Below are 16,958 nucleotides of genomic sequence, written 5' to 3'. Positions count from 1 at the left end.
TCTCTACCCTGGTTTATACCTCACAGTCTGTACCCTGGTTTATACCTCACAGTCTCTACCCTGGTTTATACCTCACAGTCTCTACCCTGGTTTATACCTCACAGTCTGTACCCTGGTTTATACCTCACAGTCTGTACCCTGGTTTATACCTCACAGTCTGTACCCTGGTTTAGATAGTGTTTTACAGTAATATCCTTGCTGTTATTACCAGTATGTGTGTGTAGCCCATGGTGCTGTGTGTGTGTGTGTGTGTCTGTGTGCATGTGTGTGTGTGTGTGTGTGTGTGTGTGTGTGTGTGTGTGTGTGTGTGTGTGTGTGTGTGTGTGTGTGTGTCTGTGTGCATGTGCGTGTACTGTACCTGTGCAGCCGGTGGAGCCCTTCTTAACAAAGTACCCCAGCTGGCAGTGGCAGATGAAGGATCCCTTGGTGTTCTCACAATCTCCATGTAGACAGATGTTAGGGTTCAGCTCACACTCATTCACATCTGGACACACATACAGGAACACACACACAGAGGAACATGAGTTAACTGGTCTTGGAGAGGGGACAGAGGAGTTTGTCTAACAGGGTCAAAGAGAGAGAGCGAGACAGAGAGAGAAACGAGGAGAGAGAGAGATAGGAAAAGAGAGAGAAACAGAGAGAGAGAGAGAGGTGGGGAGAGAGACAGAGAGAAAGATACAGCGAGAGAGAGAGAGAGGTGGGGAGAGCGAGAGAGACAGAGAGAGAGATACAGCGAGAGAGAGAGAGGTGGGGAGAGCGAGAGAGACAAAGAGAGCGGGAGAAAGAGAATAGTCACCGATGCAGGTCCTCATGTCCATGGAGGCCATGAATCCGTCGTAGCAGAGACAGCGGTACTCTCCAGGCACATTGGTGCACTGGCCTCCATCACAGATATCAGGGCTGTCCTCACACTCATCTATATCTACACGGGTGAGACAGAGTGAGTGTTAACATGACTTCTTTCCATGAGTGTGTGTGTGTGTGTGTGTGTGTGTGTGTGTGTGTGTGTGTGTGTGTGTGTGTGTGTGTGTGTGTGTGTGTGTGTGTGTATCCCAGTGACATACATACCAGCGCAGGTCCTGAGGTCAGGCATGAGAGCGTATCCCTCACTACAGCTGCACTCGTAACTGCCCTCTGAGTTGGTACAGTGTGTGTCACAGCCTCCGTTCATAATGGTACACTCATCAATATCTGCAATCAGATGGGTTACAGGTAAGTATAGACACACACACACAAACAAAACTCAAATATTGCCTTTTCTGATATGAAAAAATTATCAGAAAATTATCAGAAATTATATGAAAAAATTATCAGAAAAGTCTGTTAATGATCATTTTTGTAACTTACTTATGTCAGGTATTTCCATACACTGAAGTATGCCCCCCCCCCCCCCAAAGACAAATGATGACATGTCTCAGTCAGTGGTCACTCACCCACACAGCCCTGTCTGTCTGGTGTAACCTGGTAGCCCGTGTCACAGGAGCACTGGTAGTTCCCCACCATGTTGACACAGTGGCCGTTCTTACACAGGTTGTCACTCAGCTGGCACTCGTTCACATCTGGAAACACACAAAGAGGACATGACAGTCAGCTTAAATCAAAGGAACTAGCTTCCACAGTAGACAACATAGAAAGTAGTAGAATATCTTGAGATGACTTTTATGGAGTAGGGGTGTTAACCCCGGTGTCCTGGCTCTATTCCCAAGCTGTCCCTCATACCATCACAGTCACCTAATCATCCCCAGTTTACAGTTGGCTCATTCATCCCCTTCCTCTCCCCTGTAACTATTCCCCAGGTTGTTGCTGTAAATGAGAATATGTTCTCAGTCAACTTACCTGGTAAAATAACAGTAAAATAAATAAAAACATTTTAAAAAGGGGGTTAATGTCTGGTTAACTTAAAAATGCATTCCAGATGACTTTGGGATGATGAAAAAAAAAAAAGAAGAAAACTGTGGTGTATAGTGTCTCATATTCTAGGTGTGTGTGTGTGTGTGTGTGTGTGTGTGTGTGTGTGTGTGTGTGTGTGTGTGTGTGTGTGTAATGTGGATGGATATATGACCTACCTTCGCAGGAGGAACCATCGGGACTAAGCTGGTGTCCGGGGGGACATTCACACTCATAACTCCCCTCTGTGTTCAGACAGGTGCCTCCTCGACACAGCAGAGGGTTCCGCTCACACTCATCAAAATCTGCAGGGGAGAGAGAGAGAGAGGTGAGAGAGAGGGGGGAAGGAAGAGAGGGAGGACAATAGAGGGACAGAGTGCAATGAGGTCAGCTGTCAAAAATGACTTGCACAGAGGATCTCTGAGTAAGTTCTCCCACTCTCCAGTCAGCTAGAGAGCAGTGTGGGCCTGTTTGTGGGCATAACTCACCCATGCAGTTCTTCATCATCATGAAGCCACTTTCATAGCCCTCAAAGCATTCACACTCAAAGCTGCCAGGGGTGTTCACGCAGGTGCCGTAGCCACACAGGTCCAGAGAGATATGACATTCATCAATATCTGAGACACAGAGACAGAGGAGGGAGTAGAGACAGAGGAGAGACAGATTAGGGAGGAGAGACAGGCAAGTCAGTTAAGAACAAATTCTTATTTTCAATGACAGCCTAGGAACAGTGGGTTAACTGCCTGGTCAAGAGCAGAACAACAGATTTGTACCTTGTCAGCTCAGGGATTTGAACTTGCAACCTTTCGGTTACTAGTCCAACGCTCTAACCACTAGGCTACCCTGCCGCCCCAGTTGAAGTTGGAAGTGTACATACACCTTAGCCAAATATATTCAAACTCAGTTTTTCACAATTTCTGACATTTAATCCTAGTAAAAATTCCCTGTCTTTGGTCAGTTAGGATCACCACTTTATTTTAAGAATGTGAAATGTCAGAATAATAGTAGAGAGAATGATTTATTTCAGCTTTTATTTATTTCATTACATTCCCAGTGGGTCAGAAGTTTACATACACTCAATTAGTATTTGGTAGCATTGCCTTCAAATTGTTTAACTTGGGTCAAACGTTTCAGGTAGCCTTCCACAAGCTTCCCACAATAAGTTTGGTGAATTTTGGCCCATTCCTCCTGACAGAGCTGGTGTAACTGAGTCAGGTTTGTAGGCCTCCTTGCTCGCACACGCTTTTTCCGTTCTACCGACAAATTTTCTATAGGATTGAGGTCAGGGCTTTGTGATGGCCACTCCAATACCTTGACTTTGTTGTCCTTAAGCCCTTTTGCTACAACTTTGGAAGTATGCTTGGTGTCATTGTCCATTTGGAAGACCCATTTGCGACCAAGCTTTAACTTCCTGACTGATGTCTTGAGATGTTGCTTCAATATATCCACATAATTTTCCTTCCTCATGACGCCATCTATTTTGTGAAGTGCACCAGTCCCTCCAGTCCCCCCGTGCTTCACGGTTGGGATGGTGTTCTTCGGCTTGCAAGCCTCCCCCTTTTTCCTCCAAACATAACGATGGTCATTATGGCCAAACAGTTCTATTTTTGTTTCATCACACCAGAGGACATTTCTCCAAAAAGTACGATCTTTGTCCCCATGTGCAGTTGCAAACTGTAGTCTGGCTTTTTAATGGCGGTTTTGGAGCAGTGGCTTCTTCCTTGCTGAGCGGGCTTTCAGGTTATGTCGATATAGGACTCGTTTTACTGTGGATATAGATAATTTTGTACCGGTTTCCTCCAGCATCTTCACAAGGTCCTTTGCTGCTGTTCTGGGATTGATTTGACCTTTTCGCACCAAAGTACGTTCATCTCTAGAAGACAGAACGTGTCTCCTTCCTGAGCGGTATGACGGCTGCGTGGTCCCATGGTGTTTATACTTGCGTACTATTGTTTGTACAGATGAACGTGGTAACTTCATGCGTTTGGAAATTGCTCCCAAGGATGAACCAGAGGTCTTGGCTGATTTCTTTTGATTTTCCCATGATGTCAAGCAAAGAGGCACTGAGTTTGAAGGTAAGCCTTGAAATACATCCACAGGTGCACCTCCAATTGACTCAAATTATGTCTATTAGCCTATCAGAAGCTTATACAGCCATGCCATTGTTTTCTGGAATTTTCCAAGCTGTTTAAAGGCACAGTCAACTTAGTGTATGTAAACTTCTGACCCACTGGAATTGTGATACAGTGAGTTATAAGTGAAATAATCTGTCTGTAAACAATTGTTGGAAAAATGCACAAAGAAGATGTCCTAACCGACTTGCCAAAACTATAGTTTGTTAACAAGACATTTGTGGAGTGGTTGTAAAACAAGTTTTAATGACTCCAACCTAAGTCTATGTTAACTTCCGACTTCAACTATAATTCATATACAAGGATACTTACTAAAGATATAGATTTCTGCTTTAATCATACAGATTTTAAAATGCTTTTTTATGGAATAAACATAATTATCTCTCTCTCCCCCTTATCATTCTCTCTCTCTCTTTCTCTCCCCTTCTCTCCATACCTGTGCAGTTCCTCTCCTCCATGGTAAGGGCAAAGCCGCTGCTGCAGCGACACTTGAAGCTGCCGATGGTGTTGCGACAGGTTCCGTGGGAGCACAGGCCGTTGAACACCTTACACTCATTTACATCTATGGAGGGACAACACAACGGACAAACATCAACGGTTAGCGCTGGGATTCAAGATGGAATCTAGTACGTTCTGTTTTATCAACACAATCTAAAAAAATGCCTAGTGGTTAACGAGATTAGATGCTGTGGTTGGTTTGCAACTGCTGGCGTGAGGCCATAATGGTGTACTTGTTTTGTGTGTAGCTCATCAGTGTAGCAGTAGGACTTTACTCGGAAGCTGTTAGCGTAAGAAACATACCTACTGGTGTTCAGAAGATTATGACTCTTTATGTGATACTCATGAAGGCTTCATGAATATGTTGTGAATGCTACATTATCACAACGCAAATTAAAGTGTTACCAAGACTAGATAATGAGTGTTAGTACCTACCTTTGTAGAAGGGTCTGCCAGTCAGGATGTCTCCTCGGTTGGCAAAGCCTGGTCCTCTGGGGCAGATGGCCTTGTACTCCGGGGTGCCCGCCTTGGGACACTCCTCACAGTCAATGCCCCAGGCCGAGCCCACGGAGCAGCAGCACATGTCCACGCGGTAGCGACCGGGCAGCGGCTCGCCACACTCATCCTCGTGCCACTTCATATAGCACTGCTCGCTGCGCACGTCTGAGGGACAGACAGATGGACGGACAACAGTCAGACATACAGAACTTTACGGCTAATGCCACAATATCCTAACAATGCTAATATTTGTTTTCACCAAATTTGTATGATGTCTTTTCTCCCATGTAGGTTATCATTCATATTTTATAGTGTATTATAACCTGGGTGGTTCGAGCACTGAATGCTGATTGGCTGACTGCCGTGGTATATCAGACCGTATACCACAGGTATGACAAAATATTTATTTTTACTGCTCTAATTACGTTGGTAACCAGTTTATAATAGCAATAAGGCACCTCGGAGGTTTGTGGTATATGACTAATATACCACGGCTATGGGCTGTATCCAGGCACTTCATGTTGCGTCGTGCTTAAGAACAGCCCTTAGCCGTGGTATATTGGCCATATACCGCACCTCCTCATGCCTTATTGCTTAAATATAGCATATGTGTGAAGTCAACAGCAAAGATACAAAATAGCCATGATTTCTGTTATTATAAAAATGCATGGTGTCTGCCAGAGTTGATGTTGGTGACAGTGGTGTCTTACCCACGCATGTGCGTCCACTCCCGTCCAGAGTGAGCCCCTCGCCACACTCACAGCGGAAGGAGCCCTGGGTGTTGACACAGCGCCCGTTGGTACACACCCCAGGGAACACCTCACACTCATTGATGTCTGCAGGGAGGAAATAGGGACAATATTACAAGACTCACTGTGCTCTTTGGCTCATCATCTTCTGTGGGAGGGAGGGTGAATGGAATACCACAGGGAGGAAAGCAGAGGGTCTGCTACCTTCACAGTTGACTGTGTGTGTGTGTGTGTTGTGTGTGTGTGTGTGTGTAGGAGTCGATTAGTGTCTTACCTTCACAGTTGACTCCCTTCATACGAGCGAACCCTCTAGAGCAGGCAGTGTCTGTGGAGAGAGACAGCAGTTACAGTACACACCTCACACTTCATTACGTTTATTAGGTGTGTTTGTGTTTGTACTGACCGATCTCGCAGCGTTCACAGGGACTGCCCCAGGCAGCTCCCAGTGTAGAGCAGCACTCGGACTTGAGCGTGGCACCGTTGATGTTGACCTCACAGCGGCCATCTTGGATGTTCAGCCAGCACGTTCCCTTCATGCTGTCTGTAGAAGGAAGAGGAGGGGGGAGAGAGAAGAGAGGGAGAGAGCGAGAGAGAGAGAGGGGTAGGGAAGCGAGAGAGAGAGAGAGAGAGAGAGAGAGAGGTAGGAGGGAGAGAGAGGGAAGAAAGAGAGAGAGATTGTGAGCAAGTGAAGGCCTTCAAGAGAACCCTGCTGAAAAGGCCCATCAAAGGTATACAGTACTCCAATCATTCCAAGCACAACAGCACCATCTGTTGTAAGTAACTAACTACAGCTTTCCCTTTCAACAGCTGCCATCTTACCTCAGCCCAAACTGAGACAAATGCATCATAGACTTTAATAATTTGCTATGGCAGTCCTAATGGACTGAGAGCACAGTCAGAACAAATGGGATGTGCATTTGTTCTCCTGAGACCGCAGGCCCACCCAAAAACTAGACCACAATTTACATTCTCGCCGCTGAGCCATGCCTTTGAACTAATTACACTACCGTTCAAAAGTTTGGGGTCACTTAGAAATGTCCTTGTTTTTGAAAGAAAAGCACATTTTTTGTGCATTAAAATGACATCAAATTGATCAGAAATACAGTGTAGACATTGTTAATGTTGTAAATTACTATTGTAGTAAATTTTTATGGAATATCGACATAGACGTACAGAGGCCCATTATCGGCAACCATCACTCCTGTGTTCCAATGGCATGTTGTGTTAGCTAATCCAAGTTTGTCATTTTAAAAGGCTAATTGATCATTAGAAAACCCTTTCGCAATTATGTTAGCACAGCTGAAAACTGTTGTTCTGATTAAAGAAGCAATAAAACTGGCCTTCTTAAGACTAGTTGAGTATCTGGAGCATCAGCATTTGTGGGTTCGATTACAGGCTCAAAATGGCCAGAAACAAAGAACTTTCTTCTGAAACTTGTCAGTCTATTCTTGTTCTGAGAAATGAAGGCTATTCCAAGCAAGAAATTGCCAAGAAACTGAAGATCTCGTACAGCGCTGTGTACTACTCCCTTCACAGAACAGCGCAAACTAGCTCTAACCAGAATAGAAAGAGGAGTGGGAGGCCCCGGTGCACAACTGAGCAAGAGGACATTAGAGTGTCTAGTTTGAGAAACAGATGTCTCACAAGTCCTTAACTGGCAGCTTCATTAAATAGTACCCGCAAAACACCAGTTAAACGTCAACAATGAAGGATGCTGGCCTTCTAGGCAGAGTTGCAAAGAAAAAGACATATCTCAGACTGGCTAATAAAAATAAAATATTAAGATAGGCAAAAGAACACAGACACTGGACAGAGGAACTCTGCCTGGAAGGCCAGCATCCTGGAGTCACCTCTTCCCTGTTGACGTTGAGACTGGACAGAGGAACTCTGCCTGGAAGGCCAGCATCCTGGAGTCACCTCTTCACTGTTGACGTTGAGACTGGACAGAGGAACTCTGCCTGGAAGGCCAGCATCCTGGAGTCACCTCTTCACTGTTGACGTTGAGACTGGACAGAGGAACTCTGCCTGGAAGGCCAGCATCCTGGAGTCACCTCTTCACTGTTGACGTTGAGACTGGACAGAGGAACTCTGCCTGGAAGGCCAGCATCCTGGAGTCACCTCTTCCCTGTTGACGTTGAGACTGGACAGAGGAACTCTGCCTGGAAGGCCAGCATCCTGGAGTCACCTCTTCCCTGTTGACGTTGAGACTGGACAGAGGAACTCTGCCTGGAAGGCCAGCATCCTGGAGTCACCTCTTCCCTGTTGACGTTGAGACTGAACAGAGGAACTCTGCCTGGAAGGCCAGCATCCTGGAGTCACCTCTTCACTGTTGATGTTGAGACTGGACAGAGGAACTCTGCCTGGAAGGCCAGCATCCTGGAGTCACCTCTTCCCTGTTGACGTTGAGACTGGACAGAGGAACTCTGCCTGGAAGGCCAGCATCCTGGAGTCACCTCTTCCCTGTTGACGTTGAGACTGGACAGAGAAACTCTGCCTGGAAGGCCAGCATCCTGGAGTCACCTCTTCCCTGTTGACGTTGAGACTGGACAGAGGAACTCTGCCTGGAAGGCCAGCATCCTGGAGTCACCTCTTCCCTGTTGACGTTGAGACTGGACAGAGGAACTCTGCCTGGAAGGCCAGCATCCTGGAGTCACCTCTTCCCTGTTGACGTTGAGACTGGACAGAGGAACTCTGCCTGGAAGGCCAGCATCCTGGAGTCACCTCTTCCCTGTTGACGTTGAGACTGGACAGAGGAACTCTGCCTGGAAGGCCAGCATCCTGGAGTCACCTCTTCCCTGTTGACGTTGAGACTGGACAGAGGAACTCTGCCTCGAAGGCCAGCATCCTGGAGTCACCTCTTCCCTGTTGACGTTGAGACTGAGTTTTTGAGCGTTGAGCTTTTGAAGTTGATCTTTTCTTTCAAAACAAGGACATTTCTAAGTGACCCCAAACTTTTGAACGCTAGTATATATGACTCTGCTTTGAACAGAAAACAGCTCTATATTCTAAAGTACAGGACTCTATTAGACTGACAAGGCCGGCTCATGTTGGTGTTTATTCTAATGATTCATCCCAGATTACCATCTGTAGATGTCCAAAGCGGACATTGACTTGTTTATTTAGACTAGAATACACCTTCTAGAAGGTCCTACTAAGCTAGAAACCTTGGCTCATATCCCACTTTTCACTCTGTCTGCTTGATGGTGATTCTCCGACAGAAGTTTCTCTCAGGAATCCGTTGTTTTTCATTTGTGTCAGATTGAGTCGGGCAGTTGTGATAGATGCCTTGTTCTCTTACCCACACAGATGGTGTTGGTGGGGTCCAGCTTGCTGCCATGGGAACACTCGCAGTTGAAGGACCCGGCGATGTTGCGGCAGACTCCGTTGACACACGGGCTGGACTCACACTCGTTGATATCTGAAACACATGGATCAGAGCAGGGTTAGGTAAGGCATTGAATAGCCAGTTAAATGGGTCATATAGACCAGTGGAGGCTGCTGAGGGGAGGACGGCTCATAATAACGTCCGGAACGGAGCAAATGGAATGGCATCAAACACCTGAAAACCATGTGTTTTATGTATTTGATACCATTCCCCTATTCCGCTCCTGTCATTACCATGAGCCTTTTCTCCCCAATGAAGGTGCCACCAACCTCCTGTGATATAGGCAGACATGTGTTTACTTAAACCAGGACAGAGGATGTAAGCCAACGTGTTCATATATCTGATGTTCTATTTAACTCCAATCTCTCATGTGCTAAACAGTTGCAGGTACATCTAGCAGATTTCACATCTACAACGTTTAGTCAATGAAACGAAAGGGGAATACCAGAAACCAGAAATGTGAGGTGTGTGTATGAAGTGTTCACCTTCGCAGGTCTCAGAGTCAGGTTTGAAGACAAAGCCTTTGGGACAGGAGCAGGAGTAGCTGCCGGGGGTGTTTCTACACAGCCCGTTATCACACAGCAGACGGTTCACTAGGCACTCATTGATGTCTGGTAGGTTGAGGATAAGAGGACAACAGGGTTGACTTATCACATGTAACACAAACCAACCAAAACAATCAACCTCAGTGTTTGACATTTAGAAGATGGTTCACCCTGAAAAACAAACTTTGTTCATACGTCAAAGTCAAGACCACGAAAGTACAGCAGATGCTGTGAAGAATATGGGACTCAGTTTGACTTTAGATCACTTTTAAGGTCTGATAAACTTTCATTTGGGTTGCTGCTTTTTCCACCAGACATTGAATACAGGAAGACTGGACTCACCCACGCAGTTCTTGCCGCTGGAGTCGGACTCGTAGCCAATGTTACAGATGCAGCGGTAGCTCCCTCTCAGGTTCTCACACATGCCGTTCTGACAGATGTCAGGGTCCAAGGCACACTCGTTGATGTCTGAGGAGACACCCACCACAAACCACAGCCTTAGCTTTAAGCTCTCGCCAACGTCCAGATTCCTTTTCTTCACTGTTCATTTTTTCTCTCTTTGATTTGAAATTCGGAGTGAAATTCACACCTTTCTGAGGGATGCATTGGAATGTTTGAGGGGAGGCCTGTTAAATGCCAGAATAACTAGCAGTGATTGCAGGGCAAGCTCCAAACCACAGAGACCTAACATTAAACAGCACCAGTCACATGACTCACCTCTGCCGTCAGCAGTAATGCCAATCCCACTGCTGCACACCGCCTGGAACTCAGCTGAAAGCCAAGACAAACCCCTGTAAGTCACCTGCTAATATCTCCAGTGTAACTAAAAATCACAATTGACATTATAATTCTAACAATCACTTCTGCAGTATTTGGAAGAGTTCTACAGGATCTTAGTCTAGAATCTGAACTGATATGAACAATATTGTGAAACAATACTGAAACAGAGCATATAAGCTTGGATTCCAGGCTAACAGGATGTGAATGACAGCACATGTAAACCAATGATGTTTGCTGGTGTGGTTGGGGTTAGTCGGTCACCTGAGTTGCGGGCAGGGCAGGGTTGGCAGGGCTCTCCGAAGCCGTGTTCAGGACTGGCACAGCAGCACTCAGACTTAGTGACGGCGCCAGGGAAGGGACGCGAGCACGTGCCCATCTTGATGGCACCGTAGCAGGTGGTACGCATGTGTGTGTCGACACACACTCTCCCGTCCACGTCGATGGCCAGGCCTGGTGGGCACTCACAGCGAAAGGAGCCCTCAGAATTGATACATCGTCCATTCATACAGATGCCTGGTGTCTGGCACTCATCAATGTCTGAGGGAGGAGAGAAGGGGAGAGATATGATGATGGTACTTGTCCCACATGGCTGCAATACAGTCATGGAATCAATCAAATTTCGATACAAAGAAACCTTTAGAGAGGATGCACGTCCAGAAATTATATCAGATGACGTACCTGTGCAGTAACGTCCGTTAGGTGCCAGGGCGAAGCCAGGTTTGCAGATACACTTGAAGCTACCATCCTCGTTGATACACATTCCATTGAGACACATGTTGGTGGTGGCACACTCATCATGATCTGGTTGAACAAATGGAGGTGAATTAGGCTTTCTGCCACGTAGGCTTTCTGCCACGTAGGCTTTCTGTCACGTAGGCTTTCTGCCACGTAGGCTTTCTGCCACGTAGGCTTTCTGCCACGTAATCTTTCTGCCACGTAGGCTTTCTGCCACGTAATCTTTCTGCCACGTAGGCTTTCTGCCATGTAGGCTTTCTGCCACGTAATCTTTCTGCCACGTAGGCTTTCTGTCACGTAGGCTTTCTGTCACAAACAAATGAGCGTAACCTAGTGACATACAGTATGTAATTACCATGTAACAGGCCTCTAGGTGTAGTCCATGCTGTTAGAGAGTAAGGTATGTGTGTAGCTCACCTATGCAGTTCTTTCCATCAGGAGTGAGCTCAAAGCCAGCGTTGCAAATGCACTGGAAGCTTCCGTCAGTGTTGACACAACGTCCGTTACGACACATCACTCCGTTCACGATGCACTCATCAATATCTGGGGAGGGAGGGAGGGGGGAGTTGAGGCTTAGTTTGACTGTTAGCCAGGTTAGGTACCAGTCTGTTTCTGTTCTGGACACCTTGTGGTGTTGTTACAAGCAGAGTCAGTCAGTGGGCCAACGTACCCAGTCTGTCCATCCAATACAAAATTATCATGATCTGTAGTTGTTCTGGTGAGTGATTGGAACATACCAATGCAGGCCTGTTTGGTGGGGGTGCCCTGGTAGCCTTCATGACACTTGCAGTGGTACGATCCAGGTGTGTTGACACAGTCTCCGTTGACACAAGGGTTGCTGACGCACTCATCCACATCTGAAGGAGGGAGGAGAGGAGGCAATGAAGAAATATACATTTATCAGTGCAACCCAGGATGCTCCAATTACAAATCTGAACACTCCCATACGTGTTAAAAAAAGGTTAACGAATGAATGCTATTGTGTAAGGCTACCTTGAGTTTTACATCTACCAGAGAAGTTCTGTGTGGTCAGAAGATGGCAGTAGTGTATATAATTTTCCTAACTGTAATGACTGCAGTGTGCTTACCAATACACTCCCCGCGTACGTCCTGCCTGTAGCCCATGTTACATTCACAGCGGTAGCTGGTCGGGGTGGGGATACAGCGGCCGTTCAAACACAGGTTGGTGAAATGTTTACACACGTCAACGGTCTCATTGACTGACACAGGGACTGAGGATACACAACACAATCACATTACAATACAATACATTATCACACAATGTTTATTATTTATTAAAACACAGTGAAGAAAAGTTGATGAAAAGCCATAGACTATTCTCTCTGCTTCCACATGGCAAGCGGTACTGGAGCAACAAGTCTGACACCAACAGGCTCCTGAACAGCTTCTATCCCCAAACCATAAGACGGCTAAATAGCTAACAAAATGGCTACATGGACTATCTGCATTGACAGTTGTATGTTTGTGCTGACTCTATGCACACTCACAAGACTCTACACACACACTCACAAGACTCTATACACACACACACACACACACACACACACACACACACACACACACACACACACACACACACACACACACACACACACACACACACACACACACACAATTTGCTCACACACACATAACACCCCTTCAAATTAGTGGAATCGGCTATTTCAGCCAAATCAAGCACACAGCCATGCAATCTCCATAGACAAACATTGGCAGTAGAATGGCCTTACTGAAGAGCTCAGTGACTTTCAACGTGGCATCGTCATAGGATGCCACCTTTCCAACAAGTCAGTTCGTCAATTTTCTGCCTTGCTAGAGCTACCCCGGTCAACTGTAAGTGCTGTTACTGTGAAGTGGAAACATCTAGGAGGAACAACGTCGTAGCCGCAAAGTGGTAGGCCACACAAGCTAACAGAACGGGACTGAAGCGAGTAAAAATAGTCTGTCCTTGGTTGCAACACTCACTACCGAGTTCCAAACTGCCTCTGGAAGCAACGTCAGCATAAGAACTGTTCGTTGGGAGCTTCATGAAATGGGTTTCCATGGCCGAGCAGCCGCACACAAGCCTAAGATCACCATGAGCAATGCCAAATGTCGGCTGGAGTGGTGTAAAGCTCGCCGCCATTGGACTCTGGAGCAGTGGAAAGACGTTCTCTGGAGTGATGAATCAAGCTTCACCATCTGGCAGTCCGACGGACAAATCTGGGTTTGGCAGATGCCAGGAGAACGCTACCTCCCCGAATGCATAGTGCCAACTGTAAAGTTTGGTGGAGGAGGAATAATGTTCTGAAGTTGTTTTTCATGGTTCGGGCTAGGGCCCTTAGTTCCAGTGAAGGAAAATCTTCACGCTACAGCATACAATGACATTATAGACGATTCCATGCATCCAACTTTGTAGCAACAGTTTGGGGAAGGCCCTTTTCTGTTTCAGCATGACAATGCCCCCATGCACAAAGTGAGGTCCATGCAGAAATGGTTTGTCGAGATCGGTGTGGAAGAACTTGACTGGCCTGCTCAGAGCCCTGATCTCAACCTCAACGAACACCTTTTGGATGAATTGGAACACCGATGGCAAGCCAGGCCTAATCGCTCAACATCAGTGCCCGATCTCACTAATGCTCTTGTGGCTGAATGGAAGCAACTCCCCGCAGCAATGTTCCAACATCTAGTGGAAAGCCTTCCCAGAAAAGTTAAGGCTGTTATAGCAGCAAAAGAGGGCACCAACTCCATATTAATGCCCATGATTTTGGAATGAGATGTTCGACGAGCAGGTGTCTACATACTTTTGGTCATGTAGTATACATCCTGATACCTAGTCACCTTACCCCTATACATATATACCTCTTTATCTCCAGTATCCCTGCACATTGTACATATGCTATTGGAACTGACCCTGTATACAAGGCATTTAATCCTAGTAAAAATTCCCTATCTTTGGTCAGTTAGGATCACCACTTTATTTTAAGAATGTTAAACGTCAGAATAATAGTAGAGAGAATGACATATTTCAGCTTTTATTTCTTTCATTACATTCCCAGTGGGTCAGAAGTTTACATACACTCAATTAGTATTTGGTAGCATTGCCATTAAATTGTTTAACTTGGGTCAAATGTTTCGGGTAGCCTTCCACAAGCTTCCCACAATAAATTGGGTGAATTTTGGCCCATTCCTCCTGACAGAGCTGGTGTAACTGAGTCAGGTTTGTAGGCCTCTTTCCTCGCACACACTTTTTCAGTTCTGCACACAAATTTTCTATAGGATTGAGGTCAGGGCTTTGTGATGGCCACTCCAATACCTTGACTTTGTTGTCCTTAAGCCATTTTGCTACAACTTTGGAAGTATGCTTGGTGTCATTGTCCATTTGGAAGACCCATTTTCGACCAAGCTTTAACCTCCTGACTGATGTCTTGAGATGTTGCTTCAATATATCCACATAATTTTCCTGCCTCATGATGCCATCTATTTTGTGAAGTGCACCAGTCCCTCCAGTCCCCCCATGCTTCACGGTTGGGATGTTCCTCCAAACATAACGATGGTCATTATGGCCAAACAGATCCATTTTTGTTTCATCACACCAGAGGACATTTCTCCAAAAAGTACGATCTTTGTCCCCATGTGCAGTTACAAACCGTAGTCTGGCTTTTTTAAATGGCGGTTTTGGGATCAATGGCTTCTTCCTTGCTGAGCGGCCTTTCAGGTTATGTCGATATAGGACTCGTTTTACTGTGGATATAGATACTTTTGTACCTGTTTCCTCCAGCATCTTCACAAGGTCCTTTGCTGTTGTTCTGGGATTGACTTGCACTTTTCGCACCAAAGTACGTTCATCTCACAACGCGTCTCCTTCCTGAGCAGTATGATGGCTGTATGGTTCCATGGTGTTTATACTTGCGTACTATTGTTTGTACAGATGAACGCGGTACGTTCAGGCATTTGGAAATTGCTCCCAAGGATGAACCAGACTTGTGGGGGTCTACAATTTTCTGAGGTCTTGGCTGATTTATTTTGATTTTCCCATGATGTCAAGCAAAGAGGCACTGAGTTTGAAGGTAGGCCTTGAAATACATCCACAGTTACATCTCCAATTGACTCAAATGATGTCCATTAGCCTATCAGAAGCTTCTAAAGCCATGACATAATTTTCTAGAATTTCCCAAGCTGTTTAAAGGCACAGTCAACTTAGTGTATGTAAACTTCTGATCCACTGGAATTGTGATAGAGTGAATTATAAGTGAAATAATCTGTCCGTAAACAATTGTTGGAAAAAGTACATGCACATGCACAAAGTAGATGTCCTAACCGACTTGCCAAAACTATAGTGTGTTGATAAATCCTCCCCCACGGGATGGTTGAGCTAACGTAGGCTAATGTGATTAGCATGAGGTTGTAAGAAACAAAATAATTTCCCAGGACATAGACATATCTAATAGGGGCAGAAAGCTTAAATTCTTGTTAATCTAACTGCACTGTCCAATTTACAATAGCTATTACAGTGAAAGAATACCATGCTATTGTTTGAGGAGAGTGCACAATTATGAACTTGAAAATGTATGAATAAACCAATTAGGCACATTTGGGCAGTCTTGATACAACATTTTGAACATATATGCAATGGTTCATTGGATCAGTCTAAAACTTTGCACATACACTGCTGCAACTAGTGGCCAAAGTCTAAATTGGGCCTGGGTTTGAATAATATATTTTGGCCTTTCTCTTGCATTTCAAATATGATGGTACAAAGAAATTACAAAAAAACGCATGTTTTTATCTTTGTATTATCTTTTACCAGATCTAATGTGTTATATTCTCCTACATTAATTTCACATTTCCACAAACTTGTTTCCTTTCAAATGGTATCAAGAATATGCATATCCTTGCTTCAGGTCCTGAGCTACAGGCAGTTAGATTTGGGTATGTCATTTTAGGCAACATTTTTTTTTTAAAGGGGCGGATCCTTAAGAGGTTTTAAACACTCTAATATCTCTGTTACAAAACTTAAAACCACAGGCTAATAATGCAACACTACCCTATGGACACTTGTCGTGGCCGAACCAACTCACCGATATTACGCCCGCCGCCGTTTCCTCCAAAACCATTGCCTCCTCCTCCCTGTCCCCCTCCTCCGATTCCTCCTCCGTTGCCATAGTGACCGTTTCCGTTAGGCCCATTGGGGTTGAGTTTGTAGCCGTAGCTGTAACCGTGACTGTTGCCGCCGCCGTTGGGGTAGCCGCCCCCATTGGGGAAGACTCCGTGGGGGAAACCTCCGTTACCTGTTCCATGGGGCACCCCCTCGATGCAGAGCCTTCTGTACTCATCTATGAGGAAGAGGATAGAAAGGGTTCATATTGGTTATCTTCAATGAAAATGACATGCATGTTTTGTCATGGTTTGGGTCAGTTTGACTTATTTTCATGGTATACTGTACATATGGGTCAGTGGTTGCATAAAGTCACACACTGGAACAATGCCTGGACATGATTATGGCTGGAAAAATGGGATGTATGAACACACACACACACACTGGGTGAACCCCAGAGGAAATAGCCAAAGGCAGGCCTCCCACCATAATGAGTGGTGGGAATGAAGGCTGTGTGTGTGTGTGTGTGTGTGTGTGTGTGTGTGTGTGTGTGTGTGTGTGTGTGTGTGTGTGTGTGTGTGTGTGTGTGTGTGTGTGTGTGTGTGTGTGTGTGTGTGTGTGTGTGTGTGTGTGTGTACAGCTTGGCACTCA

General features: G+C 45.6%; 1 protein-coding gene across 1 annotated transcript in view; it reads right to left on the bottom strand.

The window, feature by feature from the left end:
- fbn2b (fibrillin 2b) overlaps nt 1–16,958 on the bottom strand; it is an 88,575-nt gene that overhangs the window by 24,168 nt on the left and 47,449 nt on the right. Inside the window, exons 10-30 of the mRNA XM_039000341.1 lie at nt 16,291–16,545; nt 12,298–12,441; nt 11,947–12,066; nt 11,627–11,752; nt 11,153–11,275; nt 10,736–11,011; nt 10,412–10,465; nt 10,037–10,162; nt 9,635–9,760; nt 9,063–9,182; nt 6,168–6,305; nt 6,039–6,089; nt 5,726–5,851; nt 4,953–5,180; nt 4,456–4,581; nt 2,376–2,504; nt 2,067–2,192; nt 1,434–1,559; nt 1,069–1,191; nt 797–922; nt 359–484 (exon numbers count right to left, since the gene is read on the bottom strand). Coding sequence (XP_038856269.1) covers nt 359–484; nt 797–922; nt 1,069–1,191; nt 1,434–1,559; nt 2,067–2,192; nt 2,376–2,504; nt 4,456–4,581; nt 4,953–5,180; nt 5,726–5,851; nt 6,039–6,089; nt 6,168–6,305; nt 9,063–9,182; nt 9,635–9,760; nt 10,037–10,162; nt 10,412–10,465; nt 10,736–11,011; nt 11,153–11,275; nt 11,627–11,752; nt 11,947–12,066; nt 12,298–12,441; nt 16,291–16,545 — 2,895 coding nt within the window. The remainder of the gene's footprint in view (nt 1–358; nt 485–796; nt 923–1,068; nt 1,192–1,433; nt 1,560–2,066; nt 2,193–2,375; nt 2,505–4,455; nt 4,582–4,952; nt 5,181–5,725; nt 5,852–6,038; nt 6,090–6,167; nt 6,306–9,062; nt 9,183–9,634; nt 9,761–10,036; nt 10,163–10,411; nt 10,466–10,735; nt 11,012–11,152; nt 11,276–11,626; nt 11,753–11,946; nt 12,067–12,297; nt 12,442–16,290; nt 16,546–16,958) is intronic.

This window comes from Salvelinus namaycush, chromosome 9 (assembly GCF_016432855.1).
Source record: "Salvelinus namaycush isolate Seneca chromosome 9, SaNama_1.0, whole genome shotgun sequence".
NCBI lineage: Eukaryota > Metazoa > Chordata > Actinopteri > Salmoniformes > Salmonidae > Salvelinus > Salvelinus namaycush.
Note: the sequence above shows the minus strand (reverse complement) of the source record. Positions and strands in the feature narration are given on the sequence as shown.